General features: G+C 44.9%; 4 protein-coding genes across 4 annotated transcripts in view; 2 read left to right on the top strand and 2 right to left on the bottom strand.

Annotated features, from left to right (window-relative positions):
* The window catches only part of LOC306828003 (alpha-2-HS-glycoprotein-like), a 38,227-nt gene extending 29,710 nt beyond the window's left edge, over positions 1-8,517 (top strand). The window contains exon 8 of the mRNA XM_079350162.1: positions 8,293-8,517. The gene's annotated coding sequence lies outside the window, so the exon portion shown is untranslated. The remainder of the gene's footprint in view (positions 1-8,292) is intronic.
* Positions 969-3,782, bottom strand: LOC306828007 (alpha-2-HS-glycoprotein-like). Its single transcript, XM_079350167.1, has 7 exons — positions 3,549-3,782; positions 3,215-3,325; positions 3,033-3,117; positions 2,200-2,369; positions 1,739-1,855; positions 1,386-1,463; positions 969-1,258 (listed from the first exon to the last, which is right to left on the bottom strand). The coding sequence occupies exons 1-7, from the start codon at positions 3,741-3,743 to the stop codon at positions 1,103-1,105; spliced, it is 912 nt and encodes a 303-aa protein (XP_079206293.1). The 5' UTR covers positions 3,744-3,782; the 3' UTR covers positions 969-1,102.
* Positions 5,705-8,280, top strand: LOC306828000 (alpha-2-HS-glycoprotein-like). Its single transcript, XM_079350159.1, has 7 exons — positions 5,705-5,928; positions 6,190-6,300; positions 6,447-6,531; positions 6,790-6,956; positions 7,525-7,638; positions 7,787-7,864; positions 7,992-8,280. The coding sequence occupies exons 1-7, from the start codon at positions 5,734-5,736 to the stop codon at positions 8,178-8,180; spliced, it is 939 nt and encodes a 312-aa protein (XP_079206285.1). The 5' UTR covers positions 5,705-5,733; the 3' UTR covers positions 8,181-8,280.
* A 4,133-nt stretch (positions 8,518-12,650) lies between the features above and the next one.
* sass6 (SAS-6 centriolar assembly protein) overlaps positions 12,651-21,555 on the bottom strand; it is a 9,385-nt gene continuing 480 nt past the window's right edge. Inside the window, exons 2-16 of the mRNA XM_079350365.1 lie at positions 20,236-20,296; positions 20,048-20,127; positions 19,853-19,957; positions 19,034-19,202; positions 18,873-18,950; positions 17,936-18,055; positions 17,652-17,843; positions 16,914-17,108; positions 16,200-16,289; positions 15,814-15,993; positions 14,941-15,022; positions 14,474-14,565; positions 13,528-13,631; positions 13,033-13,121; positions 12,651-12,914 (exon numbers count right to left, since the gene is read on the bottom strand). Coding sequence (XP_079206491.1) covers positions 12,862-12,914; positions 13,033-13,121; positions 13,528-13,631; positions 14,474-14,565; positions 14,941-15,022; positions 15,814-15,993; positions 16,200-16,289; positions 16,914-17,108; positions 17,652-17,843; positions 17,936-18,055; positions 18,873-18,950; positions 19,034-19,202; positions 19,853-19,957; positions 20,048-20,127; positions 20,236-20,296 — 1,690 coding nt within the window. The 3' untranslated portion in view covers positions 12,651-12,861. The remainder of the gene's footprint in view (positions 12,915-13,032; positions 13,122-13,527; positions 13,632-14,473; positions 14,566-14,940; positions 15,023-15,813; positions 15,994-16,199; positions 16,290-16,913; positions 17,109-17,651; positions 17,844-17,935; positions 18,056-18,872; positions 18,951-19,033; positions 19,203-19,852; positions 19,958-20,047; positions 20,128-20,235; positions 20,297-21,555) is intronic.

Here is a 21,555-nt window from a genome sequence, read left to right as displayed (position 1 = left end):
GTGCACATAGTACACGTGAAGTAAAATAGTGCTCATAGTACACGTGAAGTAAAATAGTGCACATAGTACACGTGAAGTAAAATAGTGCTCATAGTACACGTGAAGTAAAATAGTGCTCATAGTACACGTGAAGTAAAATAGTGCACATAGTACACGTGAAGTAAAATAGTGCACATAGTACACGTGAAGTAAAATAGTGCTCATAGTACACGTGAAGTAAAATAGTGCACATAGCACACGTGAAGTAAAATAGTGCACATAGTACACGTGAAGTAAAATAGTGCACATAGTACACATGAAGTAAAATAGTGCTCATAGTACACGTGAAGTAAAATAGTGCACATAGTACACGTGAAGTAAAATAGTGCTCATAGTACACGTGAAGTAAAATAGTGCACATAGTACACGTGAAGTAAAATAGTGCACATAGTACACGTGAAGTAAAATAGTGCACATAGTACACGTGAAGAAAAATAGTGCTCATAGTACACGTGAAGTAAAATTTTCCATAAGTTCAAATAGAAGCAGCAGAGGTTTGACCCTGGAGAAACCAGCTCTCAGAACGTTTTGTTTTGGTGTGTGTCTCTTTAAATCCAATGAGCCCTACTTTCTTCCACAGGGTCTGCTGACAAGTTCATCTTTAAGCTGCTATGGTAACCCATCTGCATGGCCAATGGAAAAAAAATGGCTGCTGGAGACTTAATATTTTACCACAAGGAGAGGATATGTAAAAAAACATTTTTCCTGTGTTGTAAGACTCAAACAAAGGACTGCATGGATTTGATTTTGTGCGTCAGAAGGTTACCCACATTTAAGTTAGAAAGCAATATATATTTTTTTTTTTTTTTAAACACTGGTTTCATTTGAATTCCAGAAACATACCAGAGAAAATGCTTGACTGTCAGAGTTCCCTCTGTAGGAGCTGATTATAAAAAATATATCTGCAAAAAGCTGATTGACACAGGGTGGTTTATTTGGATCTTTATTTGTAGAACCCTGTCAGGTCAGGAGTTTCTTACAGTAACAGACTTTTGAAGTCTCAAACAACAAAGTTCACGACTAAGGCCAGTCGCAAATAGGGTGGAACTCTTGCTCGTGACTCTCATGGCAGTGGTGGAAAGGGAGAAGGGGGTTTAAGGGGGGGTCTTCCTCCTTTCACACCAGCATTGGGTGGTGGTGCAGGGGGGCCAGCAGGGAAGACTGAAAGAGGCTGCTCACAAACCGGCTCCAGCTCACCAGGGACGAGGGGAGTGGTGTCCTGTTGAGCACAGAGATAATATCCAATGATTTTGTACATAGAGTTGCAGTATGAATTCATAAATGTAGAGCAGGAAGTTGAAAAAGCTTCCACTGAATCGGATCATAGATAACTTTATTACACTCACCAATGCAGGATAGAATTCACACTCAAGATGCCCAACGCCGTTTGGTTTGGAGTAAGATGATTTACAGACTGCATGTTTCTTTGAAAGGAGGAAAACAGTTAATGACATGATAAACAACTCTAAGCTGCTTCATTATCCTCCCATAAAACCACTGAGTGCACCGCTCTGACAGATGACGTCATACTGCTGAATGATCAATGCAAATCCAAACGTATAATATTATATTTGAGTCAGAAACAGGAGCATCAACTTAATCACCCAACCTCCTGCCTTCTTTTGAAATATATTTTAAATTCTGCACACAGCACGGCCATCATTTGAAATAATGATCTGAACATTTGAGTTTTACTTACAGCTCTGTTGGGGCAGCGGGCATTGCATGCTGAAGGAACTATTCTGGAAAACATTGGGCAGTTTGACTCAACCAGGGCAATCTCAGGGAAGTAGTACATGCCCCTGTCCATGATGTACTGAGAACGAGAACACCATATTCACAAACATGAGACTCTTAACTTAGCTTGAAAAACCCTTGTAAAGGAGGCATTTATAACATGGGTTCAGAAGCTGTGATTGGTTAAACAAAAAAAATGTGGAAAAGTATTAAGATAAATAAAAAATAAAAAATCTAAAGAGTTTATAATTTTCTAGTAACTCCTAGAACCCAGGAGGCTTCTTAAATCCGGCCCGTGGCATTTAGAGTTAGCATACATTGAGCCTTCACCCTGACATGATCACACTTAGAGAATAACTGTAAAGACCAGAGTCAGGCATGCAGGTGAAAGTCAACATGTATAATACTGAGAGGTTCTCTGACCCCATATTTCATTCGTCCCACTTCTTGAAGGATAAAGTAGTTCTGGTTGGTGGTTATCTTGTTGAATTCTTTCACAGCTTCTTGTACAGCATGTAAACCTCCTTCATCAGTAAGTGAAATGAGAGCAGGACAGTCAGGGCAGACCATGCCCAGTTGTGGATTAGAGACTCCTACAAACACAAAATGGATTATGAGCCGGCCGTTTGACGGTGCCACAGAGAAGAAGAGTCCAAATCATGACAGTCGAGCACTTCAACATTTCAAGCAATCTTTATTTGTATAGCGTCAAGTCATAAAAGGAGTTATCGAGACACGTTACAAAAGCAGGTAAAGGACCTTACTTATGGCTATATTACAAGAGCCCAACTCATCAGTCATAGAAGAAAAATCTTCCCTTTAACAGGCAGAACTCTTCAGCAGACCCGGGCTCATGATGGAACAGCCATCTGCTAAACTGTGCTGGGCTTGAAAATGGGATGCAGAAAGAAGGGTGGGATGGGATGGGGGGAAGGCCATCCTCATCAACAGTCTCGAGGAAGCTAAGAGAGCTCCCAGAAAAATGGAGCCATATTTTTGAGGTTGACATACTACAATGAGCGTATAGCACTTCCTGTTGTGTCTCGCTGCTACTGTACTGATTGATAGAGCGAAATTGTTCATCTTGTGTAGTTTCTTACAGTTGCCGTTTCTAAATCACTGCACACTTCGACTATTACACGTAACCAACTTACCAATTCACTTCTTAAACCAGATAATGACGTCAAGTCAAACAAAAAACAGGGATGTTGCAAACATTCCCATGTTTGGCAGTAGGACTGGATACATGCACCCACCTCTTCGCGTTTCACATGAATAACTGATGACTTGGGCATCACTGTCTTTTACAGTCATCTTTACAGTGCAGCTGGACGTCACTGACTGCAAGGAAACAGATAACATTTGATACCTCACATTCCCAAACTCTGTCCACATTTAGCTGTCTGTTAATAAATGCTGGATTTGTTTTTGCACTTACCCCATCGGTCATTCTACTAAACTCACAGTCCTCAAAGTGTTTGGGGTTGACCACATGGCATGCTGTCTCTCTCAGTTTCAACTTCAGCTCAATGTTGCAACCTGTGTCTGTCTGGAAGCAATTTAAATGGAGACTTTTAATATAAAGCAAGAGAGTCAAATAATAACTTAGCGTTACCTCCTGATAGTTTTTTAGAAAAACTTATGTGCACTCATGAGCTAAAAGGTAAAGCCAAAACACAAAAGGTAAAACAGCGTGAATAAAATGCATGAAGTCAGCTGAACTGGTTAATATGTAAATATGTGCAGAAAGTGCAGATTTCTTCTTCCCATACCTTTGTCATTTGATGGTCTTCAATCTCAAGGAGTCTGAATTTGTAGCCATGAATATGACGCATGTTGATATTGTGCATTGCCAACCGGGCCGCGTCATTGGCATTTTGAGGACTGCATGTTACTGGCTGTAAAGGAGCAGAGCTGCAAAGCATCACCACTGAGGACAGCAGCACCAGAGTGGAAAAACCCTTCATGTTGCAGAGGAGAGACGTAACAAACGGCTGCAGCCAGGGACATTAAATAGACCTACTCTGATTGGTCCTGATTGGTCTGCCCATTAATAACCTGTAGTTTGATGTGGCCTGCAGAGTGAGTTGAGGAAGGATTCATTAGGCCAATGAAGAGCACCTGGCTCACTGGCTCTGATGCAGCCGAGCTGTTTTAATGCAGCAACTTTATGTACTTTGAAAATATTGTCAACAAAGAGGACACCAGTTTCTTTCAATTCTCCCATTTTGTGAAGGGGACTGAACTACTTCATCCCAAAATGTGCCAACTCCATTACCTGTTGATAACATGAAATACTTGGGCGTAAACATGTCAACTAACCAGTCAGAGTTGTTCAAATTAAATTTCACCTTCTGCTGAAAAACATAGACAAAGACCAAACCCGCTTAATGAACTCGCCACTCTCTGTTACAGGTACTTCATTGCTATGTAGAGCTGAGTATCGTCTGCATAGCAATGAAAGTTTATGGAGTGTTTTCTCATAATACTACCTAGAGGAAGCATATATAATGTAAATAAAATCGGACCAAGCACTGATCCTTGAGGCACTCCATGGCTAACTTTGGTGTACATAGAGGACTCATCATGAACATGCACAAACTGAGGTCTGTCTGATAAATAGGATCTAAACCAACTTAAAGCAGTCCCTGTAACTCCAAGTCATTGTTCTAGTCCCTGTAACTCCAAGTCATTGTTCTAGTCTCTGTAACAGGATCTGATGGTCGATGGTGTCAGAAGCAGCACTAAGACCTAACAGGACAAGCACAGATAGAAGTCCCCTGTCTGAGGCTAACAGAAGATCATTTATTACTCTAACTAGTGCAGTTTCAGTGCTATGGTAAGCTCTAAATCCCGACTGGAACTCCTCAAACAAGCTGTTGTTGTGGAGAAAATCGGACAACTGATTAGCTCCCACTTTCTCTAAGATCTTGGAGATAAAAGGAAGGTTAGATATAGGTCTATAGTTAGCTAGAGTTCCTGAATCAAGAGTAGGCTTTTTAAGGAGCGGTTTAATTACAGCTACTTTAAATGACTGGGGTACATAACCTGCCGCTAAAGATATATTGATCATATCTAGTATGAAGCTGCTAACTAGGAGAAAGACTTCCTTAAACAGCTTGGTTGGGATTGGATCGAAAAGACAGGTTGACGGTATAGACGCAGAAATAATCGAATTTAATTTGGAGAGGTTAATTGGAGAAAAACAGTCGAGGTTAGTATCAGAATTTGGAACCATTTCTGCTGTATCCAAAATATAGGAGGAATCTGACTACAATAAACTTTGGCGCTCACCGCCGCGACCTGGGTTCGATTCCTGATCAGGGAATGTACTTTTGAAAGTGGATTGTGGTGTTGGCGCATAAAACACAATTAAAAACACTCGCCTGAAAAAAGTAAAGTACTTGTGAAACATGAGCTATGTTAAGTACCAGTTTTTTGGACTTGCTCAGTATTGGAATCTGACAGGTTTTCTGCTTAAAGGGTTACAGGAAGGACAGTTAAAATTCCATGGGGAACCACAGCACATGATTTGATAAAGTCATGGAGTTGGCACATTTTAGGGTGAAGTAGTTCAGTCCCCTTCACAAAATGGGAGAGTTGTGGATTTTGTTCAATTTATTGCACAGTCTGATATCTTTGCAATCTGGTTAATCAGCTTGATGGATTTTTGTAGTGAGTTGCAAATGCAATTTCTAAAAACAACCATCCAAAAGTTGGAACATGTAAAAAAGAAACTGGTATCCTCTTTGTTGACAATATTTGCAAAGTACAGCTCGGCTGCATCAGAGCCAGTGAGCCAGGTGCTCTTCATTGGCCTAATGAATCCTTCCTCAGCTCAACCTGCAGGCCACATCAAACTACAGGTTAGTAATGGGCAGACCAATCAGGACCAATCAGAGTAGGTCTATTTAATGTCCCTGGCTGCAGCCGTTTGTTACGTCTCTCCTCTGCAACATGAAGGGTTTTTCCACTCTGGTGCTGCTGTCCTCAGTGGTGATGCTTTGCAGCTCTGCTCCTTTACAGCCAGTAACATGCACTTCTGAAAATGCTAGTGAAGCGGCCCGGTTGGCAATGCACAACATCAACATGCGTCATATTCATGGCTACAAATTCAGACTCCTTGAGATCGAAGACCATCAAATGACAAAGGTATGAGAAGAAGAAATCTGCAGTTTCTGCACATACCTACTTTCTAAATGTTACCAATGTTGTGATTTTGATTAAACCATTTCAGTTCAGGAGACTTAATGTATTTTATTGATGCTGTTTTACCTTTGGAGGTAGACTTTACCTTTTACCTCGAGTGCACATATGTTTTTTTTCTAATCAATAAACTATCAGGAGGTAACGCTAAGTCATTATTCGACTCTCTTGCTTTATATTAAACGTCTTCATTTAAATTGTTTCCAGACAGACAAAGGTTGCACTATTACTCTAAAGTTGAGCCTTGGAGAGACGCAATGTCATGTGGTCAACCCCGAACACTTTGAGGACTGTGAGTTTAGTGGAATGGCTGATGGGGTAAGCGCAAAACCAAATCCAGCATATGTTAATAGACAGCTCTCTTTATAACGCATACATCAAATTCATCTCCAGCTAAATGTGGACCGTGTTTGTAAATGTCTCCTGCCATGGGAATATGAGTTATCTAATCTGTTTCCTTGTAGGCTGTGATGTCCAGCTGCGCTGTAAAGATGACTGTAAAAGACAGTGATGCCCAAGTCATCAGTTATTCATGTGAAACGCAAAGAGGTGGGTGCATGTATCCAATCCTACTGCCAAACATCCAAACATGGGAATGTTTGAAACATCCCTGTTTTTTGTTTGACTGGATGTCATGATCTGGTCAAAGGAGTTAATGCATTTACTGAAAACCTGAAACATTCATTTTAAATTACAACTAAGAAAAGCTGTACATATGTTGAAGTGCTCGACTGTCATGATTTGGACTCTTCTTCTCTGTGGCACCGTCAAACAGCCGGCTCTTAATAATTCATTTTGTGTTTGTAGGAGTCTCTAATCCAGAACTGGCCATGATCTGCCCTGACTGTCCTGCTCTCATTTCACTTACTGATGAAGGAGGTTTACATGCTGTACAAGAAGCTGTGACAGAATTCAACAAGAACACCAACCAGAACTACTTTATCCTTCAAGAAGTGGGACGAATTAAACGTGGGGTCAGAGAACCTCTCAGTATTATACATGTTGACTTTCACCTGCATGCCTGACTCTGGTCTTTACAGTTCTTCTCTAAGTGAGATCATCTCAGGGTGAAGGCTCAATGTATGCTAACTCTAAATACCAAGGGCCGGATTTAAAAAGCCTCCTAAGTAGGAGTAATGAGACAATTGTTGGCTATTTTAATTATGATTTCCACTCTAAGTTCACTTCAATCCATCTTAATTTGACTTCGAGCATGACTGTAGAGTTTCTCCATGTGGTTACCTCCACAGGTGCATCCAATCACTGATTCAGACTCTTTACCTGCTGATGTAACGATCAGCAGGTGAAGAAACTGCTGCACAAGTGAACAAGTTTTTTAAAGCATGTCTTACAAATGATCACACAGATGTTAATGTTCATAATTACACAATGAGTGACGATGTTTACATTTCCACAACTTCTGTTTGCTTAACCAATCGCAGCTTCTAAAAACCATGTGTCACAACTCGACAAATCATTTACCAGGGTTTTTCAATCCAAGTTAGGATTCTCAGTGTTAATACAGTATTTTCTCATTCTCAGAACATCACTGGGCTGGACATGTACCGCCTTGAGATTGCCCTGGTTGAGTCAAACTGCTCAATGAATTCCACAGTACTTCCTTCGTCCTGCAAAGCCCTTTGTCCCAACAGAGCTGTAAGTAAAACTCAGATGTTCAGAAAATGATGACCATACTGTGTAAACATTATATTTTAACAGAAGGCATGATGTGGGGTGATGAACAAGTTGGCATATAAACGGCTTAGAGTTTATCATGTCATTAACTTTTTTCCTCCTTTCAAAGAAACATGCAGTCTGTAAATCATCTTACTCCAAACCAATCGGAGTTGGGCCTCTTCAGTGTGAATTCTATCCTGCATTGGTGAGTGTAATAAAGTTATCTATGCTCAGATTCAGTGGAAGCTTTTTCAACTTCCTGCTCTACATGTACGAATTCATACTGCAACTCCATGTACAAAATCATTGGATATTATCTCTGTGCTCAACAGGACACCACTCCCCTCGTCCCTGGTGAGCTGGAGCCGGTTTGTGAGCAGCCTCTTTCAGTCTTCCCTGCTGAACCTCCTGCACCACCAACTAATGGTACTACAGGACCCCCCTTAGACTCCCATCCACCTTTCCACCACTGCCATGAAAGTCACGCGCAAGAGTTCCACCCGATTTGCGACTGGCCTTAGTCATGAACTTTGTTGATGAGGTTTCAAAAGTCTGTTACTGTGTAAGAATCCTTACAGGGTTCTACAAATAAAGGTCCAAATAAACCAGACTGTGTCAATCGGCTTTTTGCAGAATTTTTTTTTTCCATCGCATCTGAGGCTGGCCTTGTACCTCGGTGCGCCTGGGTGAAACACATTTTCTCAGATGTGTGTGACAGCATTATGGGGGGTTCACAAATGCGTAAAAATACCCTCCCCACATCGGTGGAAATCTTAACGACACTCCACCGTTGCCTTCCAGTCTCAAACCCTCACTGTCTCGGTCTTGACCTGAATATTAAAAGATGGTTTAAAGTCTCATGTGCCTCGTGGTGGTTTGAGATGTGAAGTGTTGCAGTGGTTTAGTGAGTTTGTATCTGTGAGTTTGACTCCTTTAAAAATTCCAAAGTTGCAGATTTATACAAAACGGGAAAATATATTTCTAAACCGTCCAAAGAGAATAACTATTATTTATGAAGACAGTCAACAGAAAACTTCCAAACGCACTCACCCTTCGTCTAGCCTCCCACCACCCCAAACACACGGGTAAAAATAAAGGGAACCACGCCCACTGATAACCAGAAACGATATCAAACCCATAAGGAACAAAATTCAGTATAACAGAAGCCTAAAAACTAGTGCTGTCAGTCGATTAACAAAACCTAACTACAGGGTTTGTAATGTATTCAGCACACTGTGCCATGGTCAGGCTCCACGACCGCTGACGTTCCTGAGCTTGAGACTAGGTCAGCTGTACCAGAGGATCCATGGCTTTACATGGGAGCGAAGCAAAAATCGAGAGCCGGGTCTGCTCCCTGTGAGAGATCCACAGAGACGCCACCAAGCAATGGGATAGCTGAAGTTGTGAGCCCCATGAGCTCTACGCCGCGTCCGCGGGATCGTTGGTCCATAGCCAGTAGAGCTAAACACCGTGCCAAGCCTCCGTCTTCCCTTTCCCCTCACCCAGCTATACCACTTGCCAACCGCTTCAACATCCTGAGCATGCAGGATTTTCCTCCCTTGGACGAGCACGCACCACTGCCTTCACCTGCTCCAACAGTCAAATCTTCCTTCTCTGACCGCCGCCAATTGCTGAAGGAGGCCGTGATGAGAAGAAGCTCTGAAGCTCCTTTCTATCCAAGCTCTAGGGTGCCCTTTACTGCTGGTAAGATACGTGCCCCAGCGCAACAACACCACACAGACTTGACCGCCCGTCTGCCAGTGAGTACCACCCGCACCTCGAAGGCCCATCATGCCGCCTTTTCTCCCCCCACAACACAGCCAACTATCCCTCTGCCACTTTTTTCACCATCAACTCTAATCATGTTTGTGCCATGTCCCCCACTGTTATCCTCCTCGGCGATTTCAACATACACATCGACAATCCGTCCAACACCTTTGCTAACGACTTCACATCACTCCTGGACTGTCTCTGAATCACACATGTAAAGCTCCCAACTCATAACAAAGGCCACATAATGGACTTAATCTGCTGCACTGACATCACCCCCACCAACCTTGACATCATGGACTTCCCCATTACTGACCACAAAGCTGTACTTTTTGACATTCACACCCAGCTTCACAAAGTCAATGAACAACGGACCATCTCCTTCAGAAACATCGATCATATCAACACCACAAATCTCTCCACCCTGATCAGCTCCTACCCCAGCCCTCCCCTAGCATCTTCCCCTTCTGACCTGGTGACCCACTACAACAACTGTCTCTCCACTGCCCTTCAGACCATGGCTCCTCTGAAAACCCGCTCAGTCTCCTTCAATCACACTGCTCCCTGGTTCACCCCTGCCCTACGCCAGCTCAAAGCCACAGGTCGTCGACTGGAGTGACTGTACAAAAAAACGGGCTCACCGTTCACAGCCAAATGTACTCTGACCACCTGCATCACTACAAGAATGCGCTTGCTACTGCCAAATCTTCATACTATTCCAACCTCATCAACATGGTACTGGCAGCAACGGAGTCCTCTTTGCAATGGTCAGCCACCTAATTCAGCCTCCTAAAATCCTCCAACCAGACATATCCACCGATCAGTGCACTGCTTTCCTGGACTTCTTCAACTCAAAAATCACTACCATTCACCAACAACTGGCCTCATCCTGCATCTCCTCAAACGATCCAACTTGGATGATCACTGCTGGCCAACCTCTCATCAGCTGCCTCTCTGACTTCACCCCAGTATCGGATCACACCATCTCTGAACTCACCCGCAAAGCTAAAACCACCACCTGCCAGCTTAAGCCTCTTCCCACCTCCCTCGTCAAAGCCTGTCTGCCATCCATTTCTCAGATGATCACCAATATAATTAACTCCTCCCTCACCACTGGCATTGTACCCCCCACTCTCAAACTAGCTGCTATCACTCCCATCCTGAAAAAACCCGGCGCTGACCCAACTGACCTCAACCTCTACCGGCCCATCTCCAACCTCCCCTTCATCTCCAAAACACTTGAAAGGGTGGTTGCCGCTCAACTACAGTCCCACCTCAACACAAACAACCTCCATGAACCCTTCCAATCCGGTTTCCGTCCAAAACACAGCACTGAAACAGCCCTAGTCAAAATCACTAACGACCTCCTCTGTGCAGCTGACTCCGTACTTCTGACCATACTCATCCTCCTCGACCTCAGCGCAGCATTCAACACTATTTCCCACACATTACTCCTGGACCGCCTGGCTGGCATTGGGATCACTGGTGCTGGACTCCGCTTTACATCATACCTCACTGACCGCCAACAATTTGTGCAAATAAGGGACCACAAGTCTGGGTGTTCGGGTGTTTCACTGGGTGTTCCCCAGGGGTCAGTCTTGGGTCCATTACTCTTCATCATCTACCTTCTCCCCCTGGGCACAATCCTCCGCCACCATGGGATCCACTTTCACTGTTACGCCGACGACACACAGGTCTACATCTCCTCCAAACACACTGCCGCCACCCCTCCCACCTCCCTCATCACCTGCATGGAAGACATTCGGAACTGGATGAGCAGGAACTTCCTAAAACTCAACGGCAACAAAACCGAGGCCCTGCTCATCGGTTCCAAACCCACCCTCACCAACTCACAACACACCCCAGTACCATCCATCATCATCGACGGTTTCCCTGTACCATTATCCCCCCAAGTCAAAAGCCTCGGCGTCATTCTGGACAGCACCCTCTCATTTGCTCCCCACATTAGAAACATCACCCGGACTGCCTTTTTCCACCTCCGTAACATTTCCAGACTCCGCCCATCACTGTCCCAGTCCAGCACCGAAATCCTAGTTCACTCATTTGTCACTTCCCGCATCGACTATTGCAATGCCCTCCTCACTGGACTCCCCGCCAAACTCATCAACAGACTGCAACTCATCCAGAACTCTGCCGCCCGGATCATCACTCGCACCAAATCATCTGATCACATCACCCCCATTCTCATCGAACATCACTGGCTCCCTGTACAATATCGCATCGACTACAAAAACCTCCTCCTCACTTACAAAGCTCTTCACCACCTGGCCCCCACTTACCTCTGCGACCTCCTCCATCACTACAACCCCTCACGCACCCTCCGCTCAACTCCTGCTGGACTGCTAGTCATCCCCACACCATGCCTCAGTACCATGGGTGCCCGAGCCTTCAGCTGCTCGGCACCCAGACTTTGGAACTCCCTCCCCCCCACATAAGACAGTCAGAGTCCATCTCCACCTTTAAATCCCAACTCAAAACCCACCTGTTTAAACTGGCACACTCACTGTAACTGTTCACTTCACACTACACCTGTCTTGTTTGTTTTATGTTTGGTTTTAACCTAATGTACTGCTTTTATCCACTGTAAGGTGACCTTGGGTGGCTTGAAAGGTGCCATTAAATAAAATGTATATTATTTTAATCTCATGTTTAAGGTCCCCAAATAAAGAACTCAAATTTCATGACATTACAAAACTGTAGCGCACAACTAATAAAATAAATGCACTAAGAGATTTTAAATCCAGTGATTGAATAGTTTGTTGAAAAGTTCTTTTCATAATGACATTTCAATTCATATGCCCTTTAATCGTATGACTCTCAAAACGTTCAAATTTATGAATTCTACGTTTTTATTGCATAATCACAACGCAACATTTTCACCTCAGTCCTGCTTTGTTTGGTTTGGCTAGCAAGGCATGTTTGAAGTGATGTGCCACTGACAAGTAGGGGTCCTTCTATGGGTCAAGTTTAAAATGTGCATTTCTTAGTCTATAGTTTCTGGGTAAAATTTACATAGAATTTTTTATACAAATGTGCTATAATGAATCTTGTCATTATTTATAACAAGTTGATTTGCAGTGTAATTAATCTATTTAACGCGTTAAAATGACGGCTCTACTAAAAACATGTAGTTCCTACATTGTGACTGAAACACTTATTGAAAGTGGATGAAGTCAGTGAACATCAATCAGGACAGAAGGTTTATTAAAAAGAATACACAGCTTTATTGAAAGACTACAACAAACACAAACTGATTTTACAGGACGATTTAATTCTATTAAATAACATTCAAACCTTTATTATAACAGCTTTAATCTCAAAGAGGATCGGTTAGTCGACTTTAAAACACAAGTCACATGTGACCATGTGGACTTAAGTCTTTCTGCCGTGTTCGTTACATGAGCTGCTGCTTCACGCGGAGAAATACGCAGAAGCTACAGCCGGCTTTGTCCGCTGAGGAATCTCTGAAAAGAAGGAGAATGACACGATATTAAAGCCTTCATATCACCACACTTTCTGCCTAAAGAATCATGTGATGCCTTTTCTATAAAGAGTCCTCGTCATCGATCACACACTTCTTACCCGTGTGCAGATTAGATGGCAGTCCGTAGACGGGAATGCTGTCTTCCCTCCTCTCAAAGTACTTTGAATCCAGACCAGCAGAGTCCACACTGAGGACAAGCAGAACAAACATGTCAATCAAAATGTCTCCACAGCCAAGGACGCCAAGCTCAAAAGCAATCTCAGAAGAATTTCAAAATAAAAGACTTATTTTGCATCACTTTATCAACATTAGGTCAAAAAATGCACCGATCAACAAATCTTCAGAGACGTGACGTCTGCACGTGTTTCGTGTACATGACACAGATTTGTCCTGTGACGTGTGCACAGATCCAGTGAGGCAGGACGCCTGCCGCCCGACGGAGCAGAAGGTGTGCACGTGTGAATGAGGACCATTGTGTTTAAGATCGGAAATGTATCAGTGTGAGAGAGCTAATTCTTATTCAGACTGACGTGTATATATGTTGATCGTTCCCTCACTTTACGCTGCAGAAGAGAGAAAAGGTAAACACTGACGTGTGTCTGTAGGCTGGCTGTGCAGATCTCTGATCAGCAGGAGAGACGTCAACAGGCCCGACAGAAAACACAGCCGGTTTCCCCGAATGAGGATAAAAGTGCGCCTGCAAAGACAGAAACATGGAGGTCAGAAGACATGAGCTCGTCTCACTGTGTGACGTCAGAGGTTACATCAAGTAACATTCAAATGTACGTCATCCATTCATACGGCACTCGGGTTGCAAAAGTCCAGGACATTTCAAAGTTGGAAACTTTCCATGGGAATTAACCGGGAATTTATTAAATTCGGGAACAAAACAGGAAACTTAAATATAGTTCAGGAAAATGTATTTTAGCATTATGTTGAGTAAAACAACCAGATTTCATGCATGTAGACTTGAACATGATATTCCTCCATCACATGCACAGAGCACACTGCTTACTGAAGGGCTGTTAAGGCCACACCCCCTGACAGGCCACGCCCCCTACATGCAGCGTGCATGCCTCCATCACATGCACAGATGATTTCTAGAACCCTGGACCAGGACTACTGAAGCCACGCATGTCAGCCCGTGGACGACATGAAGGGAAGAACGTTTGGATGATATTATGGGATAATATAAAAATGTGCAGGGAGTCCTGCTCAAGACAAAACGGTTTATATTTATGCACAGATATGATACAGTTCGATAAAATGACATGAAATTTCTATGGAAACTTTTCGACTTGGAATTCCCAAGCCTAACTTCCCATGGACAGTTTCTGCAAATTTACTGGAAACTTTTCACGCCCTTTGCAACCGTGCACGCCACAGTCCAAGCAGCCGGCCTCACAAAAGGAAACACGGCTGCCCCATGTGGTCTCAGCTGAAACAGGAAGTGTAACTGCTACACAGACTACAGAGCATGTGGAGCCCACACTTCTAAGTCCAGGAGCAGTCCAGCTGCTGTCAGAGCGGGTCACCTACCTTCAGTCCTGACGGAGTCTCTGAAGGTTCAGGAGACGCCGTCTTTCTGATCAGCTGTTTCTCGTTCAGCTGCTTGTTTAACCAACTTATGACTGAAATCAGAGGAGGGAGAAAAAAAAAAACAATTATCAGACTTTGTTGTCTTATGACCTCCAACATCATCCATCCAAACATGATACTGTGCTATGTAAGACCCCGTGTCCACCTAGCTTGATGCTCTTAACATGGCTCCATAATGTAATCAAACCAAATATCATCTAACATCATATCTAATAAGTCCAATAAACAAAAACCTCTGAAATATAAATGTTTGGCTCTTTTGCATTTTTAACCATAAATAATAAATATTTCCATTTGAGCCCAACAATAAGAGGATCCAGTGACCAGCAGTGTCTGCTAGTTATATCTCAGATACGCGCTGATGATCTGTCCATCTCCCACAGCAGGAGAGAGACAAAGCTCCTCACCGTTCTCGTTGGTTTTTAACACCTCTTTGCTCTCATTTAGCTTCTGAACCGTCGTCTCCAACTGATCCTTCAGTTTGCAAACCTGAAACACAGAAATGATATTGATATCTTATCGACTTCATATCAGATCAGGTCAGCAGGTCGTGTCCCCCAGTGACAGCCAGCACAACATTCACATTGAAGGTGAAAAGTAAAGATGGTGCTTTGAGCCCACCAACCGAAGCTTATCCATCAGAGCAGTGATTCTCAAAGTGGGGTCCCCAGGACCTCCAAGGGTCCCGGGACCTCCAGGGGTCCCCCCAGTTACCTCCAGGGGTCCCAGGACCTCCAGGGGTCCCCAGGACCTCCAAGGTCCAAAGGTCCCAGGACCTCCAAGGGTCCCAGGACCTCCAGGGGTCCCAGGACCTCCAAAGGTCCCAGGACCTCCAGGGGTCCCCAGGACCTCCAAGGTCCAAAGGTCCCAGGACCTCAAAGGGTCCCCAGGATCTCCAGGGGTCCCAGGATCTCCAAGGGTCCCCAGGACCTCCAAAGGTCGCAGGACCTCCAAGGGTCCCCAGGACCTCCAAGGGTCCCCAGGACCTCCAAAGGTCCCAGGACCTCCAAGGGTCCCCAGGACCTCAAAGGGTCCCCAGGACCTCCAAAGGACCCCAGGACCTCCAAAGGTCCCCAGGATCTCCACGGGTCCCCAGGACCTCCAAGGGTCCCAGGACCTCCAGGGGTCCCAGGACCTCCAGGGGTCCCCAGGATCTCCAGGGGTCCCAGGACCTCCAGGGGTCCACGAACCACAGCTTGGGGCTGTGGGGTCAGGGTCTGTTTACACTTGAATGTCAGCTGTGATTGGCTCAGTGCAGAAACAAAGACGTGATCTCTTACCTGCTCGTCTTTGCTCGACAGCTGCTGCTCAGCTGATCGCAGACTTTTTTCAACGTTTTGAAGTTTCTCGGACGTTTCCTGGAGGACCTTCTCCTGGGACACCGTCACAGTGTTTTTGATCTTTAGTTTCCCGACCAGGCCTCGAACCTCGCCCTGCAGCTTCTTAATGATCCCATTAGCCTGGACACACAGGGGAACACGCCGGAAGGTGAGAAATCTGCTGTTGACTCTCTTTGGTTTCATGTAGAGTCATTTACTGCTCTGCTTGTTTAGCAGAAAAAGGGGCGTGGCTAGTTTTTCTTGACTCATTTATGATGCTAACTGTTTGTAGTGTGATGAGAGCAGATAGAGGTTTGGGTGAGGTCACTTCCTGCATGCAGCGTCACCTTGATCAGCTCCTCCGACAACGACTTCACCGTGGCTTCAAGTTTTCTGATGTGATGTTCTTTGCTTTCTGCATTTTCTTCAACCGACTCCTACAAAATAAAATCAACAGCAAAATAAATAACTGAATCAAACCGTGAGGCCGCACCCGGGTCCACCCGGCGTTCTTTGTTCAGTCCTTTTCAATGGAGGAGAGAGAGAGAGAGTCCTAAGTTTTATTTTTCTTGAGTTGAACATCTTTACATTTTTCAGAAAGCCGCTGGTCGACGTCACTGGCGCTCTTTTCCAAAATCCCCGTCTACAGATGTTCACCTTGTACCCTCATCCTCTTCGCTCCACGTCTGACCAGAAATAGATCAAACGTGCAGTAAAACGTAACGGAGCCGTGTGGGTCACACAGACTGTTGTCATGGAGACAGGCTAAGTGGAGGCGGGGCCTAAAGCTGCAGTATAACAATGATTATTGGAGGAGCTTCTTGTTTGTATGTGACGCTGCTCTTTGTTTTTCATGGAGGTTTGTAATGACCCTTTACTGCTTCGTCTGTTCATGGTCAAATTAACCTGAAAATAAATATTATACACATTGTGCAACACAACCAATGCTAACACTGAAGCTGTTGATTTCCTTATATGGTGTTCTCTTCGATCTTTAGCGCTGCTATCTTCAGAGTGGCGTCGTGTCTGGTGTCTGATGACGACTCGGCTGCAGCTCTCACCTTCTGCTGCTGAGTGGCCTCCAGCACCTCTTTGGTTCGACGCATCAGCTGCTCCTTGTCTTTGAGCTCTTGTTCCAGGACGGCCGCTCTCATCTGCAGCTGGCTCACCAGGCGCTCCTTCTCGTGCACCTCGCTGTCCAGCGTGCTGTTCTCCCTCCGCAGAGACAGAAGCTGCTGCTTCGAGCGCTGGCACTCCTGAAACACAGCCGGTCAATAATCAATAATCCTTCTTTCAGTGAGAGCAAAAGCTTCTGTTAAAGTACATCTCCAGCTTTAAAACTGTTTGAACACACACACACACGTTTTTAACCAATGACGAGCGAGAGATTTCCATCACACGTGGATCTGAGGAAGCTCAAAGTTAGCGTGTGTTTGCTGCCCGTTTGTAAACAGAGCGACATGGTCGACACGCTGCTTCGTGTGTCTGAGGATGACTTGTTGCTCACTCGGTGCCCGTCTGGATATTCTGTTTTATTTTGAAAATCTGACTGCCCGCCTGGATGGATCTAAGCTTTTCCAGCTTCACGTGTGCCTGCAGCGTATTTTAAAGAGAGCAGAGCGTTCGGTCCGCCTCACGCCAGTTAGAGGTTAGAAGAATCTATTTTTTTTTTTTAATTTTTTTTTTTAAAGGATGTAAAAGAATGGATGACGGCGTGAACAATTCCCCAAACAGCTGACTGTCACTTAACTCGCTCGCTTGTTTGAGGCTCCACACGGAAGGAGGTTTAGGACTCCTACCTCTTCTGCTCCCACCAGTTTGATCTTCAGGTCTCGGATGACGGACTCGTTCTTGTACTTCCTCTCCGTCAGCTCCCGGCACGACGTCTCCAGCTCCGTCAGTCGGCCCTGAAGCTGCTGGCTGCTCTGCTTGTGAGCGCTCTCCAGCTCGTGACGGAGCTGCTCCATCTGCTGCTGGAGCCGGCTCTGATACTGCAAGACCACCATCATCATCATCATCATCATTATTAACCCCTTCAGTGCAGTTACTGCTCAACATAACACACAGCCTGATGTGTTCTGACCTCCTGAGCTTTTCCCCGCTCTGACTGCAGCTCCTGCGTGTGACGGCTCGACAGATCGCTGCTCTGACTCGTCCACTCCGAGCGCAGCTTGTCCAACTCTTTGGTCTTCTCCGTCAGAGTCTGCCAATGACACGCCACCGTTCACGTTAGCAAAGCTTCTTTTTCAGCGTCTCACACCTGAAACTTTCTGTAAATAAAACACACACTTCCTTTTTGTTGTTGTTTCATTTGTGAATTAGCTGAAAGGATAAAACACCTGGCCGTCAGGTGAACTGTCACTCGCTCATCAACATCAGCATAATGTTTCCAGGAGGTCAGAGGTCAAACACATGTGAAGGAGCGTGTGTCTCAGGCTCCATCCTACTAACAACTCTGCAGACCTGAGTGTGTGTGTGTGAGAGAGGAGTGCGTGTGTGTGTGCGAGGAGTGTGTGTGCGAGGAGTGTGTGTGTGTGTGTGTGAGAGAGAGGAGTGCGTGTGTGTGTGTGAGAGAGAGGAGTGTGTGTGAGGAGTGCGTGTGAGGAGCGTGTGTGTGTGAGGAGTGTGTGTGTGTGTGTGTGTGAGGAGTGTGTGCGTGTGTGTGTGTGAGGAGTGTGTGCGTGTGTGTGAGGAGTGTGTGCGTGTGTGTGAGGTGTGAGGAGTGTGTGTGAGGAGTGTGTGAGTGTGAGGAGTATGTGTGTGTGTGTGTGTGTGTGTGTGAGAGAGTTTTGGAGAAAAAAATCAGACCGGGGCAGAATTCAAACAGGAAACACTTATTTCAGGTTTGTTGTCCTAAAGAGAAGAGAATGAAACCTCTGCAGCGAGCTTCAGGACAGGTTGAGGCTTTGCACCATGAAGTCTGCGACAGTTTAACGAGGCAGATCTCTGCAGGCCTCAAAGAGGACACGCTTCGTTTTAACATTTTAAACACCTTCAAAGATCCAGAAATAAAAACACACCTGCTGAGCATAAGTCAGCTGCCTGCTCAGGTCCTCTTCAGTCTTCTGCAGCTTGATTTCAAGGCCTTGCTTTTCTGCCTGGAACAAACACGTGGCACACATTTACAAACTGTGCAGAGTCAGAGCGTGCGATTCCTCCGAGTTATGACCGGGGACGCGACCTTCAGAGAGGAGAGGCACACGGCCAGGTAGTCTTTGACGTCTTTGTCAGAGCCTTGGGCGAGCCGTAAGAACAAGTGGTTCAGGTGTTTGAATGCGTTTGTTTCTACCACGCTGAAGTTGGCGGGGCCTGCGAGCGCCGGAGACTGGCACGATAACTGCAGAAGAAACCTGCAGAAGAAGAAGACATGGTAGAGTCAGCACATGACAACTGACCTCTCTCTCTGACAACAATGCAGCAGCCAGTATGTCCTCCTTCTAACTTTAGATTCTGCTCCTGAATGCTCTGGATCTGATTGGACCAGAGAAGGTAGGCGGGGCTTTGAAGGCCGTTTTGGACGCCCCTGGGTTTGCCAGATATGAGAGCAGTTATCAGGTGAACAGGTGTTGCAGCGATGGAAGCGGGCAGTGGAACTGCTTCAGATAGAAGTGATTGTAGCCGAGCTAAAAAGCCTCTGCATGTTTCTAATAAGCTCCAGCAGCAGAAAGCTGCTCAAACTAGGATCAATGTTGGAGATGAAACATGGAGAGAGGTTAGAACGCAGAAAGCTTTACAGACCCATGCAGAGCTGGCTAAACACTGAAGCTACAGTGTCCACCACATGCAGAGCTGGCTAAACACTGAAGCTACAGTGTCCACCACATGCAGAGCTGGCTAAACACTGAAGCTACAGTGTCCACCACATGCAGAGCTGGCTAAACACTGAAGCTACAGTGTCCACCACATGCAGAGCTGGCTAAACACTGAAGCTACAGCTCCATCTGACTAACTGAAACATCCTTTAGCTGAGGAGAGAGAGGTCAAGCAGGGTTCTTCGTACCTCGGGTTGTCCGACTCTTGTTCAGCATAGCAGAGATTTAGCAGGTCGATAAACTTCTGAGGAAACGATGCAAAGTCTATCAGGAGTCCCTGCTGGACTTTCAAACTGCAGAGAAACGACACAGAAAGAAAACTCAGCTAAAGTTCAAGAGAGCGTGTCGTCTGGCGTCCCACGTTCAAACCGACCGGCGCTTACCTTTGAAAATCTTCTTCTGACACGAAAAGGTTAAACAGGAAGTAAGGGTCTTTATCATCGGTGAGTTTCACTAGAAGGTCCTGAAACACAAAGGAACCATTAATCATCTTTATCTAAACACAACAATGCAACCATTAAAAAGACTTGTATGTAAAAAGAAAAGGGGGAGGAGTTTAAGTGTTACGCACCCTTTTATGGACCGGACTTGTTGTCTGCTGAAGCTCGATGGTGACTCGGATGTTTGCTCTCCTGTCCAATGAAACAGTTAAAACAGGCGGCTCAACAGTCTGACCTCACACTGAGCTTAAAGGGAGAATGCAAAACTTTTTTTGACCCAGCAGATGTCGCCCTCGAGCACCAGCGTTACAACCAAAACAAACTGCTGATAGGCCACGCCCCCTCCGTACGGAACAGAACAGAAAGCCTTTATTGTCATTATACAGATTGTACAAGGAGATTACTTGGCTTCACCTGAAAGTGCACACATCTAAAAACAAGAATATAAACAGTGACTGTCGTTAAGGTAAGGTGGGATATGTTTACAGTGAGCAGCAGAATAAATCTGAATGGATACGACACACACATCAGATTACACAGTACGACAGTAAACTGTTTCAGAAGTATAAAATTAATTATAAAAAATTATAAAACTGAAGCTAAATTATAAAAAGTTATTGCACAGTATGAGATGTAATTTATAGCAGGATATAAAATAGAAAAATGCAAATATTTGCACTGTATGACTTGTATAGCAGGATATGAGACATAAATATAAATAATGCACAGTCTACAGAAGTCTCCGCCCCCCCTACAGAGACACGCCTCCAAACAGTAAGGAGTGATCAGTTATAACCCGTCATCATTAAGCTCCATTTAGTGTGGAAAAGATGAAAACTGATGTTACACTGAAACACTGCGGGTCGCTTGCATGGATTAGTAATGTAACTGGTTTATAATTAACCTGGAGGCTGCTGAGTCCACACAGTGGTTACCAGCGGGTTGGTTTTTAGTTTGGGGTTGAAACATGGACATGTTGAGCCAAATGGACAAAGAAATAACAAAGAAGTGACGTCAGAAAAGGTGACGTTAGCAGAGCGTCACGTCAACGTCACTGTTACAGACGCTCTGTCGTGACGTCATGTCGTGATGTGTTGTTGATGTCAGTCAGAGCTTCCCGATATCGGCAGGATGTTTAGGAGAACTCGAGCTTCACTCCAGGCTGCTTGACGGATTATTCTAGACACGACCCCCATTATGATAGTTAGATAACATAACATAATATAATATAATATATACAGGAATATATGCAGAGCCTTTGGAAGAGTCTGAAAGTGTGAGCATGTTGAATCTGATGGATAAACTAAGGAGTGTGAGCGGAGTCAAGATCATTTGCACTAATTAGATGCGCGCACACACACACACACACACACACACACACACACACACACACACACACACACACACACACACACACACACACACACACACACACACACACACACACACAC

The sequence above is a fragment of the Symphodus melops genome (genome assembly GCF_947650265.1).
Source record: "Symphodus melops genome assembly, chromosome: 8".
Taxonomy (NCBI): domain Eukaryota; kingdom Metazoa; phylum Chordata; class Actinopteri; order Labriformes; family Labridae; genus Symphodus; species Symphodus melops.
This window is presented reverse-complemented; position numbering and strand designations above follow the sequence as displayed.